General features: G+C 37.8%; 1 protein-coding gene across 7 annotated transcripts in view; it reads right to left on the reverse strand.

The window, feature by feature from the left end:
• The window catches only part of MDA1 (Mitochondrial transcription termination factor family protein), a 147,180-nt gene extending 131,899 nt beyond the window's left edge, over positions 1 to 15,281 (reverse strand). For 3 of the 7 annotated variants that reach the window (XM_089384241.1, XM_089384240.1, XM_089384237.1), the window contains exon 1: positions 15,010 to 15,279. Coding sequence is in view for 5 of the 7 variants with exons in the window: in XM_089384237.1 (XP_089240363.1) it covers positions 15,010 to 15,215 (206 nt within the window). In the remaining 2 variants the exon portion in view is untranslated. Of the gene's footprint in view, positions 1 to 14,931 lie in introns of all 7 variants that reach the window. The other 4 variants (XM_089384236.1, XM_089384235.1, XM_089384239.1 and 1 more) reach the window with 2 other exon arrangements.
• Positions 15,282 to 22,633: the final 7,352 nt, after the last annotated feature.

Genomic DNA, 22,633 nt, shown 5'->3' on the forward strand with positions numbered 1-22,633 from the left:
GGTGAATAGAACCCCCCTAGAAGGATTAATGGTTGCAAAAAGTCCACTAATAAGGAATAGGAGGGGGCACTCCATATGTGGGCCTCCCTCAAGCATTAAAACATGCAGGAATTGGAATGGCAGCGAAAAATACAGAGTGGTGAGTCTGCATTGTTGTGTGCAATAACTCCAACATGTACCTCATGAAAGGTGGGAGTCACTTCAGAGCCAAAGTCATGAATCTGGAGTTTAATTCCCCTATAAGGCAACCACGTGTGTGGGATTTTTGGGAAAAGGATAATTTTTCCGGCAAAGATTCGCCAATTCACTCGCAGCAAAGAACCTTAACACATCCCTAACTAGGAGAATCACCATCCCCAAGAGGCAATTTGATCCTGGCAAGGGCCTTTTGGATTGGAAATCAAAACAGATCTAAGTGTTGCAAGACTGGCATAGTTGGCAGTTTAAGAAGAATTTCCCACTTGTCTATGGATCAACCCATTATGCATGAGCTTGATTGTTCTAAGTGTTCTCTTATGCAAGACGAGGTGAGTTGGGTTCAAAGAATAATCAATGTTAAGAGCACTCTTAATGGCAAATAAAACAATATCTTAGCGCAATCAAATTTCAATTTGGTGAGAGAATGGCAAATCGGGCCTAGATAAAAGAGGTTTTGTTGATTTGGGTAGCATCGGATGTGCTCTAGCCATGAAAATTGGTGGAGAGGCTAAAGCACATGAGATCTCCAAAACCCAGCAATGGCTTGGGCAAATTCTAACCGGTTTGGGAGATATTAAAATAATTAATATTTTTAATGGAGTTCCTAAGTCTAAACTTAGAAAAAAATAAAATATTAATGGGTATTAATATAAAATTGGGTTAGAAGGTTCCAAAAGACATTGATCAAGGCAAATCTAATCTTAGCCATTGATTAGAGATGTAATCTCGGTCATTGAAGGACCAACAGGAAAAGTATAAGAGGAGGCTTGAGGGTCAGTTGGAGAATACACCAGAGTGATCAGTGATTCGACTTACTAAAGCAGGGTTTCTAAGTAAAGTCGAATCAGTGATCAGCAACGAGGGGCAATGAGTACTGGACAGAGAGGTAGAGATAGTGCCGAGAGACCAGCGCAGAGGCAGAGAGGCAAATGCAGAAGCCAGAGCAGGCCACGCAGAGCCCAACAGAGACAGCGCAGAGGCCAAAGGGCCTGCGTCATCCACACAGAGGGCAGCAGGAGTGACGTAGAGGGTCCCAGAGGCTGCGCAGTGCCTCAGAGGGCTGACGCAAAGGGTTCTGAGGCTGACATAGAGGCCAGGAGGGCTGACGCAGTGCTTCAATGTTGCTGGAGATGGTTTCGTGGGGCAGGTTTTATGAATACCTGCTTCCGAATAGAGAGGTATTATTGTCGATTATTTTTTCTTTGTCGGGTGAGCTAGTTTGGCACCCAGTTGTACTCAAGAATATACTGCATAATAATATAACCCTCAGAATTGTTGCACCGATTTTCCCGCATTGGGTTTTTCCAGGGAAAAGTTGTCCAAAAATAACGTTGTCACTTGTGCGTTTGCTATTTCCTTCAGTTGTTGATTTGTAGATGGTTGAGACTGTATTGTGTTTGTTTCGATGTTTATATGTTTAAATAACTTGTTTGTAATTAACAAGTAGGAGAAATAAACCAAAAGAATACAGATAAAATTTCTAACGGATAGACTTAGAAATTTAAACATGGTATCACAGGCAGGTTGCAGATCACAGGAGAGATGAAGGCATTAGCTGAAGCAAAGCATTTGCAGCAGAAAACAGTTGTCCCGAGTGACAGAAGTTGTTACTTGAAAAAAGTGATAGAAGAAGTGTTGACGCAGAGGGACTACGTCATCAGTCCGGGCCAGAGAGAGGCCAGCGTAGAGGCTGAGGAGGGCAAAAAAAGGCTCATGCAGAGACCAGGAGGGTTGACGCAGTTGGCTGAGGGAGCATTTTTTCCAGTGTCGAGATTGCGCAAAGCCTAGAGGCTCAGTCCTTCAGTTGCTAGGGCATAGGAAGCTGTGGGCAGTTTGTGGGAGTGAAGTTGGTGGGGTACTGTGGGCAGAACAGTACCTAACAGGGCAAAACCAAGGTAGAGGGAGTCGCTACCGAGGCGGATTTCTAGCCAAGGAATCTGAATCAGTGTTGCAGGTGCACAAAAGATCGGAGAGGTGCGACTTGATGATTGGCAAGAGGATTTCCAGAAGGGAAATCGTGACTCAGAGGGAGTCTAGCAGAGAACTTTTAGGCGGGAAGTAGAGAGACTCGGAGGAGTCGACAAGAAGAGCAGAGAGATGGCCATGAATGGGCTGAGGGATCAGGACAGGCTGGACGAGGTGTCCAACTTTGTGGTCTGGAAGGCCAGGATCCTATCCATTCTAGATAGACATCGCATCAAGGCCTTCGCCTTGAGAACAGTGTCTATCCCAATTGACCCGATTGATAATGAAAAGTATGAGGAGGCAATGGGGTCAAGGATCATGTGGTCCAACATATTGTCGAGAAGGATATGGCAAAGGAAATGCGGGATGCCTTGAAGACATTGTACCAGCATACTTTCGTGCAGAGGAAGATGTTACTTGAGAATCAGCTGCGGTCATACCAGATGCAGAAGGGGGAGCAGATAGATCACTTCCTCGGTCGGTTGAAGGAGATCCGGGACCAACTGACTTCCATAGGGGCCACGCTGGATCAGGAGTTGATGGTGAGGACCGCACTAAACACAGTCTCCGAGGAGTGGGAGACATTTGTCCAGAGCATACTGGGCAGGGCGAATCTTCCAGATTGGGAAGAATTGTGGGCGGCTCTTCGCCAAGAAGAGATCAGACGATTGTCCAAGACGAGTAGTAGCAAAGGAGTCCAGATCAAGAAGGAAGAGGAAGAGGATGCAGCTGCGACATCTGCGAGAAAGTAGGAGAAGAGGAATAAAAAGGACCTCTCCAAGGTTAAGTGCTTCAAATATGGGGAACTAGGTCATTATGCGAACCAGTGTCCGAGGAAGAAGAACAAGGGAGAGGCGTCGGACTCTAAGGCAGCGCCAGCGAAGGTGGAAAAGGAGGTAGAAGAGGATGACGATTGTGCCATGAGTGCTCATGTACCTCTAGAGAAGAGGTGGGGAGACATCAAGCTGTAGTCAGGAGGACTACAGGCGATGAGGGGCAGGATCCTAGAGGTACCCATCCTCTTGTATTATACCTTGCTATGGGAGCCCCGAAGAGAGAGTAGTCAGACTGGTGGATGGCGGTAGAGACGAATGCGGATGAAGCAGCAAAGAGTGCTACAGTGCAGGAGTCCCTGGGCAGCGCAAGGCTAACAGGCTACAACAATGCGAGAGGCACGGAAAGTGTTGCGACAGTGTAGGATGGCACAGAGAGGTTTGCAACGATGCGAGATGTAGGGAGTTGTTGCAACAGCGGAGAGGCAGTAGAGGGAGCACTTGTTAGCGGCAGAGAGAGCTTCAACATCGGGAGTGTTTCTAGCCTGACAGGGATGTCAGTAGTTGGGTGGATCAGTTACTTACTTCTCAGTAACTGAGTTGCAGTGCAGTAGCAATTAGCGGTAGCATGATGCAACATGATGAGAGGGTGTTGCAGTGTTGGGAGAAAGTTCAAAGGACCAGCAGCAGCACGGATGCAGAGGGAGCTGTCGTACGAATGCAGCAGTGGCAGTGGCAGGGCCATGGGCAGCAGTACAGGATGTAGCAGTGTAGAAGATGTTGGGCGGGGAGTCCTAGCATCAGCACAGGTACCGGTGCCATATAATCAGAGTAATGCTTAGTGAGGAGTATTACTAGCGCACAGTCATTGCAAAGAGGGAGTGTTAATTTGGGGTAGCATCGAATGTGCTCTAGCCATGAAAATTGCTGGAGAGGCTAAAGAACATGAGATCTCCAAGACCCAGAAATGGTTTGGGCAGATTCTAACTGGTTTGGGAGATATTAAAATAATTAATATTTTTTATGGAGTTCCTAAGTCTAAACTTAGGAAAATAAAATATTAATGGGTATTAATATAAAACTGGGTTAGAAGGTTCCAAAAGACATGGATCAAGGCAAATCTAATCTTAGCCGTTGATTAGAGATGTAATCTCAGCCGTTGAAGGACCAACAGGAAAAATATAAGAGGAGGCTTGAGGGTCAGTTGGAGAATACACCAGAGTGATCAGTCATTCAATTTAAAGTCGAATCAATGATCAGCAGCGAGGGGGAGTGAATACTGGACAAAGAGGCAGAGATAGTGTCGAGAGACCAGCGCAGAGGCAGAGAAGTAGACGCAGAAGCCAGAGCAAGCTAGGCAGAGCCCAGTAGAGACAGTGCAGAGGCCAGAGGGCCTGCGTCATCCATGCAGAGGGCAACAGGAGTGACGCAGAGGGTCCCAGAGGCTGCGCAGTGCCTCAGAGGGCTAACGCAAAGGGTTCTGAGGCTGACGCAGAGGCCAAGATGGCTAACACATTGCTTCAGTGTTGTTGGAGAGGGTTTTGTGGGGCAGGTTTTCTGAATACCTGCTTCCGAATAGAGAAGTATTACTGTCGGTTATTTTTTCTCTGTCGGGTGAGCCAGTTTGGCACCCAGTTGTACTCAAGGATACACTGCATAATAATACAACCCTCAGAATTGTTGCACCGATTTTCCTGCATTGGATTTTTTAGGGGACGAGTTGTCCAAAAATAACAATGTCACTTGTGTGTTTGCTATTTCCTTTAGTTGTTGATCTGTAGATGGTTGAGACTGTATTGTGTTTATTTCGATGTTTATATGTTTAAATAACTTGTTTGTAATTAACAAGTAGGAGAAATAAACCAGAAGAATACAAATAAAATTTCTAACGGATAGACTTAGAAATTTAAACAGGTTTCACGTGCTTCCAATTTGTTATGAGTGTATTGGTCATGAGTGTCTCCAGCCTACTATGTGCACTCTTGGCTCCAGTCTTCTCTAAGCCAGCCTTACCTTAGTTCTATGAGTTGTTGAATTTCCATGACCTTGGTGTCTGGGATAGAATCTTAAATCTCTGACACTAGCAAACCAAGAATCAAAACGATACTACTTTACATAGCGAAATATAAACAACAGTAAATCTACTAGTGCACAAAATATGAACAGCTTTTTACAATTTTCAACCCAATTTCGTTATATTAATCAACATATAATACAATAGTCTAGGGCTCCCGTACCAGGGATAATGGCCCTCATATATCCACTGATACAAGATACAAAACTGGGGCTTGGTGTCAGTCCATCGACAACCAATCTACCCTCAACAAGATACTCTGACTGTCTAACTAATGTAGAGCTCCTCACAGCTGCCTTGGTCGTACCCTGTACCTGCCTGGTCCTTCGGCTCCCAATCTGCAGCTCTTGCCTTTATCAATGCTCCAAGTCCATCTGACCACTGGACCTCAGCTGTTAATCTACTCACTAGTTGTGCCTTAGTCCATCAAGGGCACAACACATCGAGACTCCTGTCAAGTTGTTCACAACTCTTTGTGAACAACTCTCAATCTGCCCACTGCTGCTCCTGAGCTACTCGGGGACTTCAACCAACTATGGTCTTCCTACGCTGCTCCGATGAAAACCAACATAGGGCACAAAGCGCTATCACCTATCACAAGATGTCCACCTCCCATAATGAACACGGGCGAGGAGGATTTCCCATCATCTGTTGTAAAAGTCCTTCTCCACACACAAGTCTAGGGCTGCTCAACTGCTCCTCTGGCTAATCAAACCTTGAGCTCAACTTTTGCTACTCTAGCAACCACCTAAGTATATGAAGATGGTGCACATCAGGCTCCAACTTGGGCACTATCACGTTGTCCTCCACCAAACCATAAACGCCCAATCCACGTTCACACTTGGTCCCCTCTCACGCTGCCCTCCAATAGACCACGAGTGACCAATGTTGTTGTAGCATCTGCTCCTAGTTAGGGCATCCAACCATCTAGGAAACCCTACTCTTGGCTGCCAACAGACTTCTCAATATGTCCTCTCCTAGGACACCCATCCACATAGCATCCAATCATCAACAAGGTGACATCTACAACTCACTGTTGTTGCCTCCTTGACCTCGATTTCTGTGCATTCTCTGAGCTCTAGTTAGGGCATCACAACAACCCTAATTCTACTCCAAATCATTGTACTTCCCTGTCCCAATAGGTTTCCCTTCTTTGCTGCCTTCTACCCTTCTCCATACGTTGTTGCAAGCCTCAAGGCTCCTCCTCAGAACTCCTACAACTCCATAGGTAGCTACAGCAAGGATCTCAGCCTATTTAGACAGGAAAATACCTCTGTTTTGGGTTGCGGCCTATCCTTAATGACTGCGGCTAGGAGAGAGGGGCTTGACTAGCCCTCTCAGCCCTTCTACAAGTCCTCCAACAGTGTTGTACCTACAACACTTCTCTACGGCCCTAAACAGAGACAAATACCCAACAAAAACATGCACAAAACAACTCTAACTCACCTCTGTGACAACGGCTCCAATCTGCAAGAAGAACGCACCTAGAACTGGTGACAAGGCACATCAAACAGGTCTCCCAAGCTTCCTCAGGCTTGTGGCATCCTTCACAAGGTAACTCACACCAAATTACAGAGATATCCTTCACAACTTGTGCTCTTGTCCCTGCATCCTTGCTGCCCTAACTCATTGTCCAATTCAGAGCTATTTCTTTGATGTTGATGCACTTAGGATGTGAGGAATGAGGCCTCTCCTCACTCCTTTATATAGCCTTCTCTAGGGTGACGTCCAACCTATCAAGAAGTGCTCCTTGTACTAAGGTCGACTTGAACTTGAGACAAATTCACCCACATAATACATTCAAAAATTCATTTCTCTTCAACCACAACTCGGAATCGGATGATTTTTGATGCGTCGGATTCGTCTTGACATGCACTATCATCCTCATCCATCACATGTCGAAATCTCTCCATGGTTTTGTCCCCAACATCAATGGGTGCAAAACCCCAAGCTTGGATTTCAAGCCCACAAGGCCACTTGTGGAGCTCCTTCCTCCAAACCCTCGATCCTGAAGGCTTGGATTACCTCCCAAGCCACAAAAATCAATACTCCCGCTTAGCGAGGGAGGTAATTCCAAGACTAGGAAGTAACCATCATCATCTGGCAACACTAGCCCATCTGGCATCCATCACTACAGCATACTCTATAGAATGAACCCTGCAATCTTGGTAGTGCCTCTGCCTCATCACATCTGAATCCTGAAGATCCCAAAACCTCCATAGGGCTACTCCCTCTGAGGCTAGACTCCCTCTAAGCATACACGATCTCTATTGGCTCAATTCTGCAAGCATTCATCCTCCTAGATCAAATACTAGTCGTGCAAATCCCTCCAATCTCGGATATGCAACATCATGATCCAATGAAGACTCTAACCTGCTAACCTGTAGTCCATCACATGAAGCCATCTCGATCAACCTGATCTCGTCCATGCCAAAGCAATCCTCGAGTTGTCTCAACCATCCATGGCAAATCAACGGAAGTCCATGATCAGCAATCTTCCCTACAAGAAGTGCTCCTCGTACTAAGGTCGACTTGAACTTGAGATAAATTCACCCACATAATACATTCAAAAATTCATTTCTCTTCAACCACAACTTAGAATCGGATGATATTCGATGCGTCAGATTCGTCTCGACGTGCACTATCATCCTCATCCATCACATGTCAAAATCTCTCCATGGTTTTGTCCCCAACATCGATGGGTGCAAAACCCCAAGCTTGGGTTTCAAGCCCACAAGGCCACTTGTGGAGCTCCTTCCTCCAAACCCTCGATCCTTGAGGCTTGGAGTACCTCCCAAGCTACAAAAATCAACATGAGTTTGTTCTCAGTGGTTCTATAGGAATGTTCAAAAGTCTATGTGCATGCTTCAAAGGCCCATTTGACAGTATTGATAACATTCACCTCAAGTTACCTCTTTTAAGCACTGACTTGGCAAGCATGGGACATTTTGTTCCCTCTTTTGTTGAGAATTTCCTTGACCTGGTGAGACTTGGTGTGGTGAAATTCACTGTCCGAAGGATTGGGTATCTTAACAAAGGAGTGTAATTGTGGCCCTATTCCATCCCTTGGCCTCTTGGGTGAGGGAGGCGCTTCACTAAACCGAGCAATCTATGTTAAGAAGTATAGGGGTCAAAATGCATGGCAATTTTGGACAGACAAGGGACGCATAAGAGCACAGGGAAGGCAACCTCTATTAAAAGACAAGAATATGGAAAGGGTGGAGCCCTTAAGCTGAGTTAACATGGAAAGAATTGTGCTCATGCTGACAGAAATTCAAGAGGATATCCAAGCATTAAAAGACAAATACAATCAGCGAATTTCTATAGTCACAGAGATAGTGGACAAGCAAGAAGAACAAATGGATCATGTGCAGTGAAGTGATGATGAGCTTAGCATCCTGCGGCAACAATTGTGGGAATTTCTCAACTCTATATTTATCCAAAGGTGCTCTCTAGCAAACGAAGAAATTCTGGACAACAGACTTACTCTGATGAAGAATGCACCCTCCATGGCAAATGGTAAGAAAGTAGATAATGCATTGGTTGTTTTGCCTCCACGTAGGTGATTATGTTTTGTAAATTTTGCAAAATTTAGTCACTCTTTTAGAAAGTTTTCACTTCCAAAGACCCATTCTTTGTAATACAAGTATGTAGGCCAATAGGCATAAACTCTGACAGCTAGGAAGAAGAGCTAGACTCCTCAAGCCTTGGAATGAAGGCCAAACTCTCCCTGATGTTTAAGTTGTGTCCTAAGTGCAGAGTTTTGATATCAATATAAAATTCTCATTACTGTTAAAAAAATTAAAAAATCTTTCACTTTCCAGCTATTCAAATCAATAAATAATTTTCTAGAAACTTTATGGGTTAATAAACATAATCTAGAAATCTAGAAACAATTTCTAGCTAGCTAGAAATTGCATTTTCAGTCTAAATTTAGTAGAGAGGAGGCCCCAAAGCCTCTATAATCACCCTCTAGCTATTCCACACTTACAGTAACTCACTAGAGGTGTTTTCAGTTTCACACAGTGGATTGGCTGGTTAAACAAAATATGTTGTTGTCCCTGCATTTTTACACATATTTAATAGGTTGTCATACAAGGCAGCAAGTTATTTTCACTTGTAACTCCTTAACTAGACATCAAAATTGATAAATAATTATGTTTTTATATTAGGATAAATTTAGTAGACCAAAATCCATAGGTCAAATGTCATATCTTTGAGTTGTTTTGGCTACTAACATCTGTTGTTAGAAATCTACTTTGTTTTTGGTATTGCTTTTACATAGAACAATAGATAGATCAAGAACACATCCAGCCATTGACTCCATATAAGGCACTGGACATAAACCAGAGTTGTTGGGGTATTTAGGGACTCCTCCCTTAGTTGTTTGGGGGGGGTTGGGCCTAAATAGTAGAGGTTTGGGCCGAGGTGACAGTGGGTCCCTGCCCTGCGTGTGTCCATCTAGCAAGGCTGTCAGGACAGCCCTGCTTAAAAGATCAATAACAGGTCCTATGCTAATCCCTCTAGTTTGTCGACAAGGTGGAAGGTGGAATGTGACGTAGCATCACTCATCAATGCATGTTATGTGATGTTTGGAAACCCTTATCTATGGGATAGGTATGCACCCTTTTACAAAAGAGACAACAAACATTGCTAGGTCAAAGATGGTGGGACCTACTTCATCAAGGCAAACAAGGGAAAGGATAAAACAATTTGGACAAGAAACTCATCGACAAGAACAAGATAAGGTGTGGAAGAAAACTTGGAGAAAAGATTCAAAGCTGTGTGCTTCCACCTTCTTCATAATTGAACTTTCGTGGAACCCAAAAGCCTCATAAATGGGGAGGTGTGATCCAAAATGGATCAAGTGCTAATTCTGGTTCCAATGGGATATAAGAAATAAATTGGTGAAGAAAGTGGATGGGCCAGAAAAAGGACTAAGTTTAATCCAAGAAGTTGACTTAGTATGTGGATGTGCCAGAAGAGACTATGTTTATTGGTTCGAAGGCCAAGAATCCAAGAAGTTGGCTGTGTGTTGATGGGCTGCAAAAGCACTATCCTTTTCATTTCTAAGACTTCTGCACAATTGGTTTCATTGTGTGTAATCTTTTGGATAAATCACAATAAATCTGACGTTATTGACATTTTCAGACCACAATTGCTTGGTCCAAAACATGAATAACACTAACTTGATTGTGATTTACCCGGAAAAATTTAAGCAGTAGCACAAAGTTTGCAAGATTAAAGATCAGGAATCCAAAATGTGGAATAAATTAGAGTTATTTGTCCAAGTTGAATCATTAATCAGTGTCACTGATTTCCCCAAGGATTGGTACATGTCAAGAGCTTCCCAAAAAGCTATATTAGTCCGAAAACAGAGTCCATAAGAGAAAGTTATGGCTTCCATAAATTCTGTGCGTGTGTGTCTGTGTGTGTTTATGTATGTATGCACTAATCGATGCATTTTACAGCCCATTTGGGGTAGATGTGTCACCTCTATCCATAACTGTACATTGTAGCCCAACTAGGTGCCCCATGGTTAGTAACCACCGTAGCACCAAGTGGAAGCCACATTAGTGTTGAGTGATCAAAGTTGACCTTGTTTTAAAAGAGACAAATTAATTATGCCTTGGATAGTGAAGTAAGGATATTTAGTGTAAAGTCAGCTCGTAATTATAATAGTCAACTAAGTATTTAATATCTTTATTAAACAAAACACTCAATGGGTTGATTTAGTGAAGATTGATAAGTTTGATGAGACTAAACCAAATCTTCCAAACTACTCTATAAAAGAGCAGAGAGACAAAGCATAAGAACAACTTGAGCAAAGTAAAATCAGCGCAGTTTTCTGAATACAACAAAAGAGAATTTTGTGTTGTCATTGTGTAGTCAACAATCCAGCAGGAAAGCAAAAGCACAGTGGTTTAAATGGCTGAGAACCCTTTGTAGTATAGCTATTTGGATCATTAAACACACAAGAATAGAGTCTGTTTAGGGCAGTGTTACTTGGGAGCGGGAGCGAAAGTGGGGAGCGGGAGTGAAAACGGGAGCAGGAGCGACATTTTCAGAAGATCCCGGTTTGGGAGCGAATCCCGGAGCGTTTTTTATATAATATATATATTTTTTATATTTTTTATATTTTGATACATATATGTCAACAAAAACATGTAGAATAATGAATTAGATATAAAAAACATAGATTGAACCATATAACAACAATCATCTAGAAGTTATGATATTCATCAACCACGTCGACAAGTTAGTAACATAGTAACATACAACATATTGAGTCTCATGATTCATCAATCTTAAAGTTTCAAGCTTTCAAAATTCAATATATAACATTTATCATCATTGATCACCAAAGTTGTACTTGTAAGCTAAGTGTAACCATTACAACAAATAATATCTAACATGAAATGAAATGTTATAAAATGAAACAACTTTCAACTTTCATGAAGCATCATATTCATAATTCATTACTAATGAGTTATAATTGCCAACTTCAAACTTAAATTGTCATATATTGTTTAAAAAAATATCATAATAAAATATGAAAGAGTCAATAGTTATAAAAACTACAAGAAACTAGAAAAGAGAAGTAAATCTATTATCTATTTCTTATGCTTGGGCCTCTTGCCACCACGAGAAATGTCTAATTTTTTAGTCTTGTTGGAAAATCAGGGTCTTTGTCATTAATATCACCCTCTAAGCATTAATATCCAGAGGTATCTTTGTCATTACCTCTGTATTTGTATAGGGATCTTTGTCATTAATATCACCCTCTAAACATTAACATAAGATAGAAAAAGCATAGCATGTCAAGTCAAGATTTTGTTTGAGTGATGCGTACATTTTTAGGAGGGTCATGATAGAGGAGTTCGACAACCATTGTCACTAACATCAAGGTACATAGAGGGATTGGTGCTCTTGATTAAATACGAGTTCCATACCCTAATACATGACAAAATTCAATGGAAACATTCAAACATTGCAATCCCCCAATCCTGAAATCCTGAAAAACAGATAAGTCTGTTGGATTTTGAATGAAATCTAAAATTCTACTTTCTCCATATGAAATCCAATGAGGCCAGAACCACTCTCAAACATCCTGAGTCATTTCATGGTAACATTACCATGAATAGCATATCAATACTAGGGCCATAGACTTGATCATTAAGCTGCCCCACTCAAAAATTATTTGTTTCTTTCAAAAAAAATTGCATTTAGAACATTACTACAAAAAAAATTGCAAAAAAGGCAAAACGCTCCCAAAAAGGCAGGGAGCGAAAAAAATTTTAGGGAGCGTGCTCCCGAGTTGCTCCTGCCCAGAGAGCAGATTGGGAGCGGGATCGGGGGGGCGCTCCCCCGCAACACTGGTTTAGGGACTTGTAATTTCCTTTGCCGGTAATAAAATAGTGCATTTTAATGCTGGATTTTTTCCTCAATTGATATTTTCTCCAGGGTAAAACTACTGTGTTATTTTTTGTTGCTGCTAACATTTCCGGGTGTGTTTTAATTTAATTTCTACCACTGGTAATTCATGTTGTTAAAGGAAAACGCTAGTTATGTAGATGAGGCATACACACTGCAAGTAGCATTAGAATTTTTTTCTGCTAATTTAAAACTGTTGTGATGAATTCTCTAGTCATAGCTTCAGCGGTTTACAGATCAAATTGGCTAGGACTCCAATACTTGTGGTGCTTGCAGACATATCTGAAAGAAGGAGACATCCCCTTGGAGAAGAGTCAGATAAGCCAAGCACTAAGCAGTAACCAGCCATGAGTAACCTATGCATACATTTGTTCTCTAACACCAGCCAGTCAAGATCCTGGACCTCTCACGAAAAGGAATTTTTACTCTGCTGCCAACCCAGCAGATCTGCGATATTGGTAGGTATTTTGTTTGTGTTATTTTCCCTCTTTTTCAGGATTCTTGAGAATCGAGGAAATATTGGGAATATTCTGGATAGTTATTAGCAATGTTTAGACATATAAGTGGGCAGAGAGGTCTACTGACTCTGATTTTGTACTATAATGATCTACAGGTATGACTGGGGCCCCATAATTTTTACCATGTATGATTATATTTTTGTAAAGAAACAATCATGCTAATGACTGTTATCTGCAACTACGAAGAAGCCATTCTACCAGCTCAATTCATGGTGAGCTGTGTAGACCGTGGAAAAGATGTGCTCAGAAAGCTTCTCCTTTGTATATTCTTTGTTTTGAAGACATCAAAGGAAAATATTCACAATCAACCTGTGGAATAGGGGATCATTCTGAAGATGATATCGACCTCATACGACCCATTATGAACTAAACAGTTAGGGGTGTCAATTCACTAAATTGAACTAATAGTTGGGGTATCACTGCACCGCAAAGAAGATGTTAGAACAGATCATAGGAAAATGTAAAAGACGTGCGTTACGGGGAAAGGCTGGAGGGATTTTATATGGCATCATGGAATAAACGCAAACAACCATTCAATCACCTTGATTTAGCTAGGAATCCGGGTGCATTCTTTAAGGCATAAGAAACTATTGTCATAAATGAGTTGTCAGTAGGCCACTGGTTAAAATAACAGGAGCAAAGTCTGCTCATAGGGTCATGGTCCGACAATGAAAATTGCCCATGTCAAACTACCCACTATGGTTCAATCCCTCCCAACTTCCAAGGCATGGATAAGGGGTCAGGTGCAAGCCCCGGATGATTCTGGTGGAAGATTAACCCCTGACACAGCAACTTAACCAAACAAAAGTGATTATGTCCAGTGGTTCCACCCTCAAGGGCCTTTTTGCCACTTCTGGTGCCCAGCCTCTTCGTCTTGTAGAAAGCACTTTCAAAAACATAATGATAATAACAGTAGCAAAGTATTGTGGAGCAGCAAATTAATGCCAACAACAATCTGCAATCACATGCAATAATTTTCTCAATTCTCTTCAGAAAAGGTCTGTAGTGTGCCAATCTTTAGGTGTACATAGACCAAGCCCTTCTCATACTTTACCTCGATTAGAAACAAAACATATAATAGGATACCCACCTAGAATGGCATAGTAATTTTGAAGGTGCACAGAGTTGCTGTTAATGTTGATAAGTTTCAAAAAAACATTTAAAGCAACGATTCGACTAACTTGATTTAGTTATGAATCTGGTATGCATTCTTTAAGGGAGACATAAGAACCTATTGTCATAAATGAGTGGTCAGTAGGCCACTTGGCACAATAACAGCGCGAAGTCGAAGTCTGCAGATAGAGTCGTGGTCCAGAGATGAAGATTGCCCCATCTCAAACTACCCACTAAGGTTCAATTCCTACCAACTTCCAAGGCATGAATACCCACTAAGGTTCAATCCCTACCAACTTCCGGTGCAAGCTCCGGATGATTATGATGGAAGATTAACCGCTGATACAGCAACTTAACCAAACAAAAGTGCTTGTGTCCAGTGGTTCGACCCTCGAGGGCCGTTCTGCCACTACTGGTGTCCAACCTCTTCCTCTTGAATAAAGCACTTCCCAAAAACATAATGTTAATAACAGAAGCAAAGTATTGTGCAGCAGAAAATCGATGCCCATAGCAATCTTTAAATACATGCATGATTTTCCCAATTCTATTCGAAAAGGTCTGCAGTGTTACAATAATTGGTGCACATAAACCAAGCCCTTCCCATAATTTACCTTGATGATAAACAGACCGTATAATAGGACACCAACCCAGAATGTCATTGTAAATTCGAAACAGTAAACTCCTGATTAAATCTTATCTAAAAAGGAATTGGTCTCTGAAGGTGCACAGAGCTGCTATTAATATCGATCAGTTTTTTTCCAAAGATTGTATAAAAGGAAATGGTTATAGAAAACTTAAATACGGATGATAGTTTAAGAGTAACTGTGTTACAACTAGAACAGCCTATCTCAGTTACTTGCAACCTTTACAAAACCTGCATCTTGAATTTAGATCATGAGGTTGATGGCATGAATTGGTTTCCCATGACTTGTACCTGGAATTAACAGCTTGTCTTCTGCCATGGACAGCGAAGGATTCAGCCCCACTAAATTGCGCAATGCGTGGTTGAACAAATGCATGCCTGCAATGCTTGTTTGAACAAATGACTGTCTGCATTTCTGAGCTTAACAAATTCAAAATGCGATCCTCCAAGTTTAATGATAAATACAAGATAAAAGCTCCGATGGAATGAAAGGTCATGAAAATTCCATGGAGTGCACGATGCCATGTATCTATCGTTCGTGAGTGTGACTTTATCAAGAGTATCTTGCATTAATGTATATCGTCAATGTTAAATAAGATCCAGAGTGTTCACTCTAATCTTTTTTTTCTCAAAATTTAAATATTAAAAACTTAATCGTCATGAATGATCTAAACGGTGATAGTCAGGATAAATTCAGAGGTAGGATCAAATCTAATCTTTCAAGATGTAAATAGTATTTGGTAATTAAAATGATAATTATTTAAATAATAATAATATTGATAATTTTAAATTTATATATATTTTTTATTAAATATACATTTAGATTATATATTAAAAAAAAATCATAATTTTTTTTTGTAAAATCAGACTTAGAATTTATTTATATCAAAACATTTAAGTTTATATATAGAATTTTATTTTAAATTAAAAAAAATAATAATAATAATTTTAATATTAGTTATGATTTTTGGGTAAATGGTATTAATATTGTAAAAAAACTTATTTACAAGTAAATAATATCTATAATAAAATAAGATAAATATAATAATATTATACTTTATTATAAATTTAAATTAATATAATATTAAAAACTAATATAAAAATTTTAACATAGAGTTTATTCATAATTATTTCCAAATTTTAATTTTATTTACAATTAAATTAAGAGTTTATATATATCAAATTTTTTGGATTTAAGTCTATCATAGCCTAGATTCATCTTAACATGGATCTACCAAGCACCCAGAGGGATCAAATTTGTGTATTCCACATGAATATCATGGGTTCTCATAAACCTATAATTCTTGTATTTCACATGAATACCATGGGTTCTCATAAACCTAAAATTTTTGTATTCCACATGAATATCATGGGTTCTCATAGACCTAGAACTCAAAAACCACCAATAACTTGACCAAGTCAAATTTACCTTAACCACTCAACAAAAAGTAATAAAAAAAATAAAAATGTAGAATTTATATTTTAACATGGTTTTTTTTTCAAATTTACCTAAATTAAGTTAAAAATTTGATAAAAAAAAATATAATAACTTAGAATTTTTATTTTACATAACATAACCTTACAACATCTTTTCCACACTGGGCTAAAGAGTAACTTTGGATCTACCAAATACCCAGGTGATCAAATCTCTTGAGATTTAAACCTCTTTTGGAGTGAAAGGAGATTTGATCCAATATATATAACCATTTAGCTTTGTAATCATTTGCTTTAATAACAATAAAAACATGATGAGTCCAATCAATGTTAGTGTCCAGAATATGAGACTAATAATTCCCAACCGATCTCTCCGACTTCTAAGTTTGCAGTAAGAAAAAATGAGTACACATACAACAATGAAATTGCTAAATTTCCATACACAATTCCAAATTACAAAATTGAGAAGCTAGCATGTTTGCCAAGTTACACACCAATCTTTGTCAAGTTACACCAATCATGGCATCTTACCTTTTCCTTGGGACATAGTTATGGAATATGAATTCGGAAATTGTGTTATCGAGAGCATCAATCAGAGTATTCTTTCTTAATTATAGACTTGTCATTTTGAATTTCACGGATTGTTATCGTTTCTAATACGCATCTTTGCTTCCTCGCTATAACCACATCAACCAAGCCACCTGCTTAAAAGAACTTTGTATCATCCAATTCCATATATGTAATCATACACAAATTTCAAGCAACCCAGGCTTAAATTAATTATTAATTTTTATAAAACATAAAATAAAAGAAAAAAATCTTATTAACTATTTATTAGGAAAGAAATAATCTTTTTTTTAATTATGATTGATAGATTAGGGAAAAAGATAAATTAAAGGAAAGATGAAATATTTAATCAAATAATTTAGAAATAAAGAATTATTATTATCATTATAAAAAGAAAATACAAAAGATATAATCTTGTTAAGTACATATTTATATGTAATAATCACCATTATATAATTTTATTTTTATTTTAAGATTTTTTTCTATTTAAATAAATTTCTTACTCATTGTTATGTTGTCATCTCTTGCATTTAATTATTTACGTGATAATCTATTCTAGAAATTTTCTTTTCATGTCATTGTGCTTCCAACACTATTTTCCTAAGTTATCAAATGCTTATAATCTATATAATGAATTATACATATTAAAGAAGAATAATCATCCATTACATTTATCAAAGTACAATAGTCATCCATGAGATGGAAAGAAAAAATTATTTTGAAATCAAAATTCCATCAAATTCTATCCAAGTCAAACAAACTAAGACTACATGTACAAAATTCATCTATACAAAAAAAGCAAAAAACAGTGGCATGCCACCATGTGGCTCTTGTTAAAAGTTTGATTGGATGGAAGTGTTGTTGGTAATCACTTAACCCCGTCTGTCTTTACAAATAAATTTGTGAAATTGTAGTACTTGTTCATTCCTTTAAAACAATCACATGTATGTGGGCAACAAAATCCCACCATTGCATTAACTTCTTCATGATCACCTGTTGTTGAATATTTTTACATTGTCTTTTACTATAAGGTTAGACCAGGCCAAAGACTGATGTTGTGAGTACCAAATCATGATTAACAAAATTTATTAGCACACTGCTATAACCCTATTTGCCACTTCATTGTGTTGAGAGATATCTTAGCTCAACTCATATCAGTTTCAAGCTAAAGTGCATCCCCTTTCACTTTCGTTTTTGCTCATATAGATCTTACAAAGAAGTCATTAGATGTTATAAGACTAACTTTACATAATTGAGTATTTTTTCATAATAATTTTATCACAATTTCATAATTATGAAATAATAATTATTTTATAATTGAGAAGGTTCATAGTGAGTTGGGAAAAGTTTATAATTGAACATGAGATTTGTGTATCACTTGTAATTTCTTGGTTCACATACCATCAAGTCTATCCATGACTTGTATCCAAACAATTCACATGCCACCAACCTTCACTTCTCTTAGCCCTATGTGTCTAGATACATCCTCCTAGATATAGGAAGAGGCTATATAATTATCCCCTCTTAAGGGTGGGAGGAGAGGATATATTGATTGTATTACCTTGTTATGTGAGAGGATTGCCCCCATGAGATTCTTCCATGCTTCATAGATGTGGCCAATTTGTGAGTGAGTCAAGGAAGGAGGAAGTCCAAGGATTGGAAAATAACACCTAGCAGGGTGAAGGTATAATCTTATTATTGTACTTTTGATTTATATAGAATAATCAATATGTTTTCTCTCTCTAAATTTTGTGTGACATGAGATCATGATGTTTCTATTATGATTAGATCTTGTTGCATATTAATTTTCCTTTCTTGGAGGTAAAAAATCGTCTTTGTGTGTTTATGTATGTGTGTAGGTGGCAAGATCTTGGAGCTGGAGTGGGATTTTCGAGTGAGGAATAGGATCTTCAACTTTTGAATTAAATTTGCAATCTGAACCAATTTGGGAGGATAGCTAGGTATGGTCTCTTCTTGTCTTTTCCATGTTATGAAAGAAATTACATGTGATAGAACAATGTTACCAGCTTAATGAGAACTGTAACATTAAAACAAGAACTCTAGTTCAAGAAACCCCTTTTTTGTGCACAAAACATGAAAAAACACCATGAAATCAGAAAGTGGTGATGTTGCATCAACCTTTTTTTGCTTTAGGTTAATTCCAACATTTTACAACCATGACATTAAAAACCAAAATTGGGATCATGGAAAACTTTAAAATTCCAACAATTTTCAACTATGGCGTTAAAGATCAAATAACATGACTTTGAAAAACCTTAAAATTTTAACATTTTTCAACCATTGAATTATAACCAAATATTATGAGTACAAAAATCTTTAAAATTTCAAAAAATTTCAACCGTGGCATTATAAACCAAATATCATGAAAAAACGCAAAAAAGTAACACTTAATCATAGAGTAATTCTACTAAAAGCAAATTTTAAATTTTTTTAAAAGCTAAAATTATAGTTCTTTTGAGATGTTATTCTAACATGACCTATTTTCAATGGGGCATTAAAATTGCAATATTTTTTGAAGCGTGGCTTAAAATCATCATTAATGTACACAAAATCATGAAAAACACCATTAAGAAAATATGTAACACAATTTTGTTATATATATATATATATATATATATTAAAAATGTATTTTCCAAACATTTTTTTTAAATCAATGAAAAATGATTAAAAAAAACAATTTTAAACAAAGTAACTGAGAGAAGGAGTTTTAAAAGATATTAAAAAAATGACAAAAACAATAATTAAAAAATTTATATAAAAAATAACAAGGGCTACATAGTAGCTAGTATTAGCTTAAATATGGTTTAATTAAACCAAAAAATAATAAAGACAGATTTCATCACAAAAATAAAACAACTAATAAAATATTATATTGTTGAATGTCATAAAAAAAATTAAAAATATGATTAACTAATATTGTTTATATTAACATATATCTATATGTGTATATATATATATATATATATATATATATATATATATAATTGTTTATGACAAAAAATATTAAAATATGCTTTTAATATAATAATAAGTGATTTTAAATTGAAAATATTGTGAAAAATTTATAATTCATGAAAATAGAAATAGTAAAAAAAAGAAAAAGAAAAAATAAAAGTGAAATAAAATAAAATAAAAAACAAAAAATTAGTAACTAATAGAAATGGAAGTTACTAAACAACTCATAATAAGACCTTAACCAATCACCTTAAAAATAAATAAACTTTAATAATAATAATAAAATAACAAAAATTGAATTCCTAATGTTAAACTATGCATAAGCATCATAAACTTTTGGTCAAAGACAAACTAATACCCACTAGGCAAAGCTGAATAAGTTATATCATGGACATATAATAATAAAACAAATAAATTCTAAAAATATACTTATATCAAAAAAGCAAAAAAAACAAAATCAAATATCATTTTTTTTGGAAAAATGAAAAATATATAATTAATATATATATAATTAATTAATTTTTCTTGGATAAGAAAAAGAAAATTTAAAGTTAAAAAATAAAAGATAACATATATATCATTTTTGTTTTTAAATAAACAAATATATTAAAATAAATTAAAAATAAATCTGGTTTAATAATAATTAAAAAGCTTTGAAAAGCTAAAGAAGGAAAAACACAATGTGTTTCGTGTTTTTATGGAGGAGGCCTATGCCAAAGTTGGCTCTCCACCTTATTTTGTTTATTTATTTATTTATTTATTTTTTGTAAATTAAAATTAAATTTATTTATTTATTTATATTTTATTTTAATTTTTAATTTTTAATTTTTTAAAATTAAAAAAATTATTTGTATTTTATGTAAAGGAGATAGATGGGATGCAACTCATGATTCAATTATTAAGGATGAGTGACATGCCCATTTGAATGAGGAAGAGCTTGATGAATGTCCAGTGAACCTTTTGGTAGGTCCAACTTAAGAAAGATAACATTGGATTTGGATTTTTTTGTAAAATGCATCTCTTCCTATGCTAAATGACAACATCCAAAATATTTCCGATTTTTTGAACATCCAAAGTGTTCTTGAGAAATAAATTGTAACGTCCTCCTCCCACATCTACTCAACTAACTGGCCAACCGGGGAAACATGTGATGAGAAGTTACTATGATATGATTCGACTCCCTATGTTTCAGTTAAGGAAGTGGAATCGACGGAAACACACCTTACTAGACCTTCTTCACCTGCTACGGGACTCCCAGAATGCATCTGAGTCATTCCCCTGATCAACCCTTGGTTCCCACTGAGCTTTTAGACTATTAAAACCCCAGGCATTCCCTTGATATGGACAAGGGATGGTCTAAAGACCTCTGGATGCACACACAACATGGGTATGCACGCGTCTGGGGGCTTTTCTCCTAAGATCTATGTCTGAGACTCCGATATTTGTGTCACTTTTCAAGCCTAGAATCCATTTCACTGCCTAGAAACCCCTGTCGCCTTCAAAATCCATAAATTATATGACCACAAGAATTACAAATCAAAAATTAACTCCAAGACTAGGCCGACCATCCCCAACCGGGACTCACATTTTGTCAAACACTTGGCATCAATGTAATCTACAGGAAATGAATACGGACAGAGCATAAATGACTAATAACTCATATGAGACTTGACAAGAAGGATAACCACCCTCTTCCCTTAACTATTTTGACATCAATTAGGTGTTGCATCCATTATCCTTTTAGTTACAAGTAAATACATGAAATGACCATGACTATAACCATTCATATAACCAAGCTTACAACCAACAATAAACCATGTAAATAAAAATGAAACAAGAGCCATTAAAGCCACATATTAACAAGTAAAAAAGCAAGAGAGCTTTGCTTTTATTAAACATAGGCAAAGCTGACCATGTTCGAGACTTCCACGTACCACCCGACCGTAGACATGATTGAACCAAATATTTCTTTCAACTAGTCACCCCCGTGCCATATTCCAAGCATGAATGTGGTATCTCATGGATAAACCAATCCATAAGCATCCAAGGGAATCCAGAGGTTAAACCACCTCCACCCCCACCAAACCATGATCTCACCAAAACCAGCATCGAGATCACAAAACCAAACTGATCTTGGAATGCCTCAGGACTCCATCACTATCCTTGAGAAATTTTCCATCTCCTTGTCTCTCAGGCTTTACCGCAATCCACACCATATCACTAGGTCCTAAATCGAGACATCAATCTCTTAGGCTTTACTGTAATCCACACCAGATCATTAAGCCGTAAACCGAGACTCTAGTCTCTCAGGCTTTACCAAAATCCACACCAGATCATTAGGCCCTTAATCGAGACTCCACCCTCAGGATTTACCGTGTATCCCACTAAAACCAGTCAAGGGATTCCTAGGCCTTTGGGAATTTTCCTGAGACTACCTCTGCCCCAGATTCCAAAACCATCCAGAAATCCCAAAGCTCAAAATCGAGAAAACAATCCCATCACACCATGGCCATCTAGAAAAAGGCAATGTAATGCTGAAAATCACTGTCATAACCCAACAAAACCATGCCACTGAAAGCAAGAGAACCATATACCAACATGCAAAGCCATGCATGTCAAAACCAGCTAGGAAATCACACATGCAATATGTTACCTACATGTATTCCTGCTGATAATGCTTGATCCTGCTCTTCCTTGCTTGATCTTTGCTTTTCTTCCTTTTCCTTGGCCTTCCTTTGCCTTCTTTTCCCTTCCTTGCTCCAAAGCTAGAAAGCTCCAAGAAACTCTAAGTGTCCAAGAGTGTGAGAGAGAGAGAATAATGAGAGAGCTCCAAAAATGAGTTGACCAAAAGCTATGAACTATTCCTCAAAAGCCTTTTGATCAATGAGGCCTCTTTTTTCTTTATTTTCCTTCAATTTCCTCCTCACATGCAACCTGT

The sequence above is a fragment of the Pinus tabuliformis genome, chromosome Q, assembly GCF_031772625.1.
Source record: "Pinus tabuliformis cultivar Carrire ecotype Pingquan chromosome Q, CPIR1, whole genome shotgun sequence".
NCBI classification, from domain to species: domain Eukaryota; kingdom Viridiplantae; phylum Streptophyta; class Pinopsida; order Pinales; family Pinaceae; genus Pinus; species Pinus tabuliformis.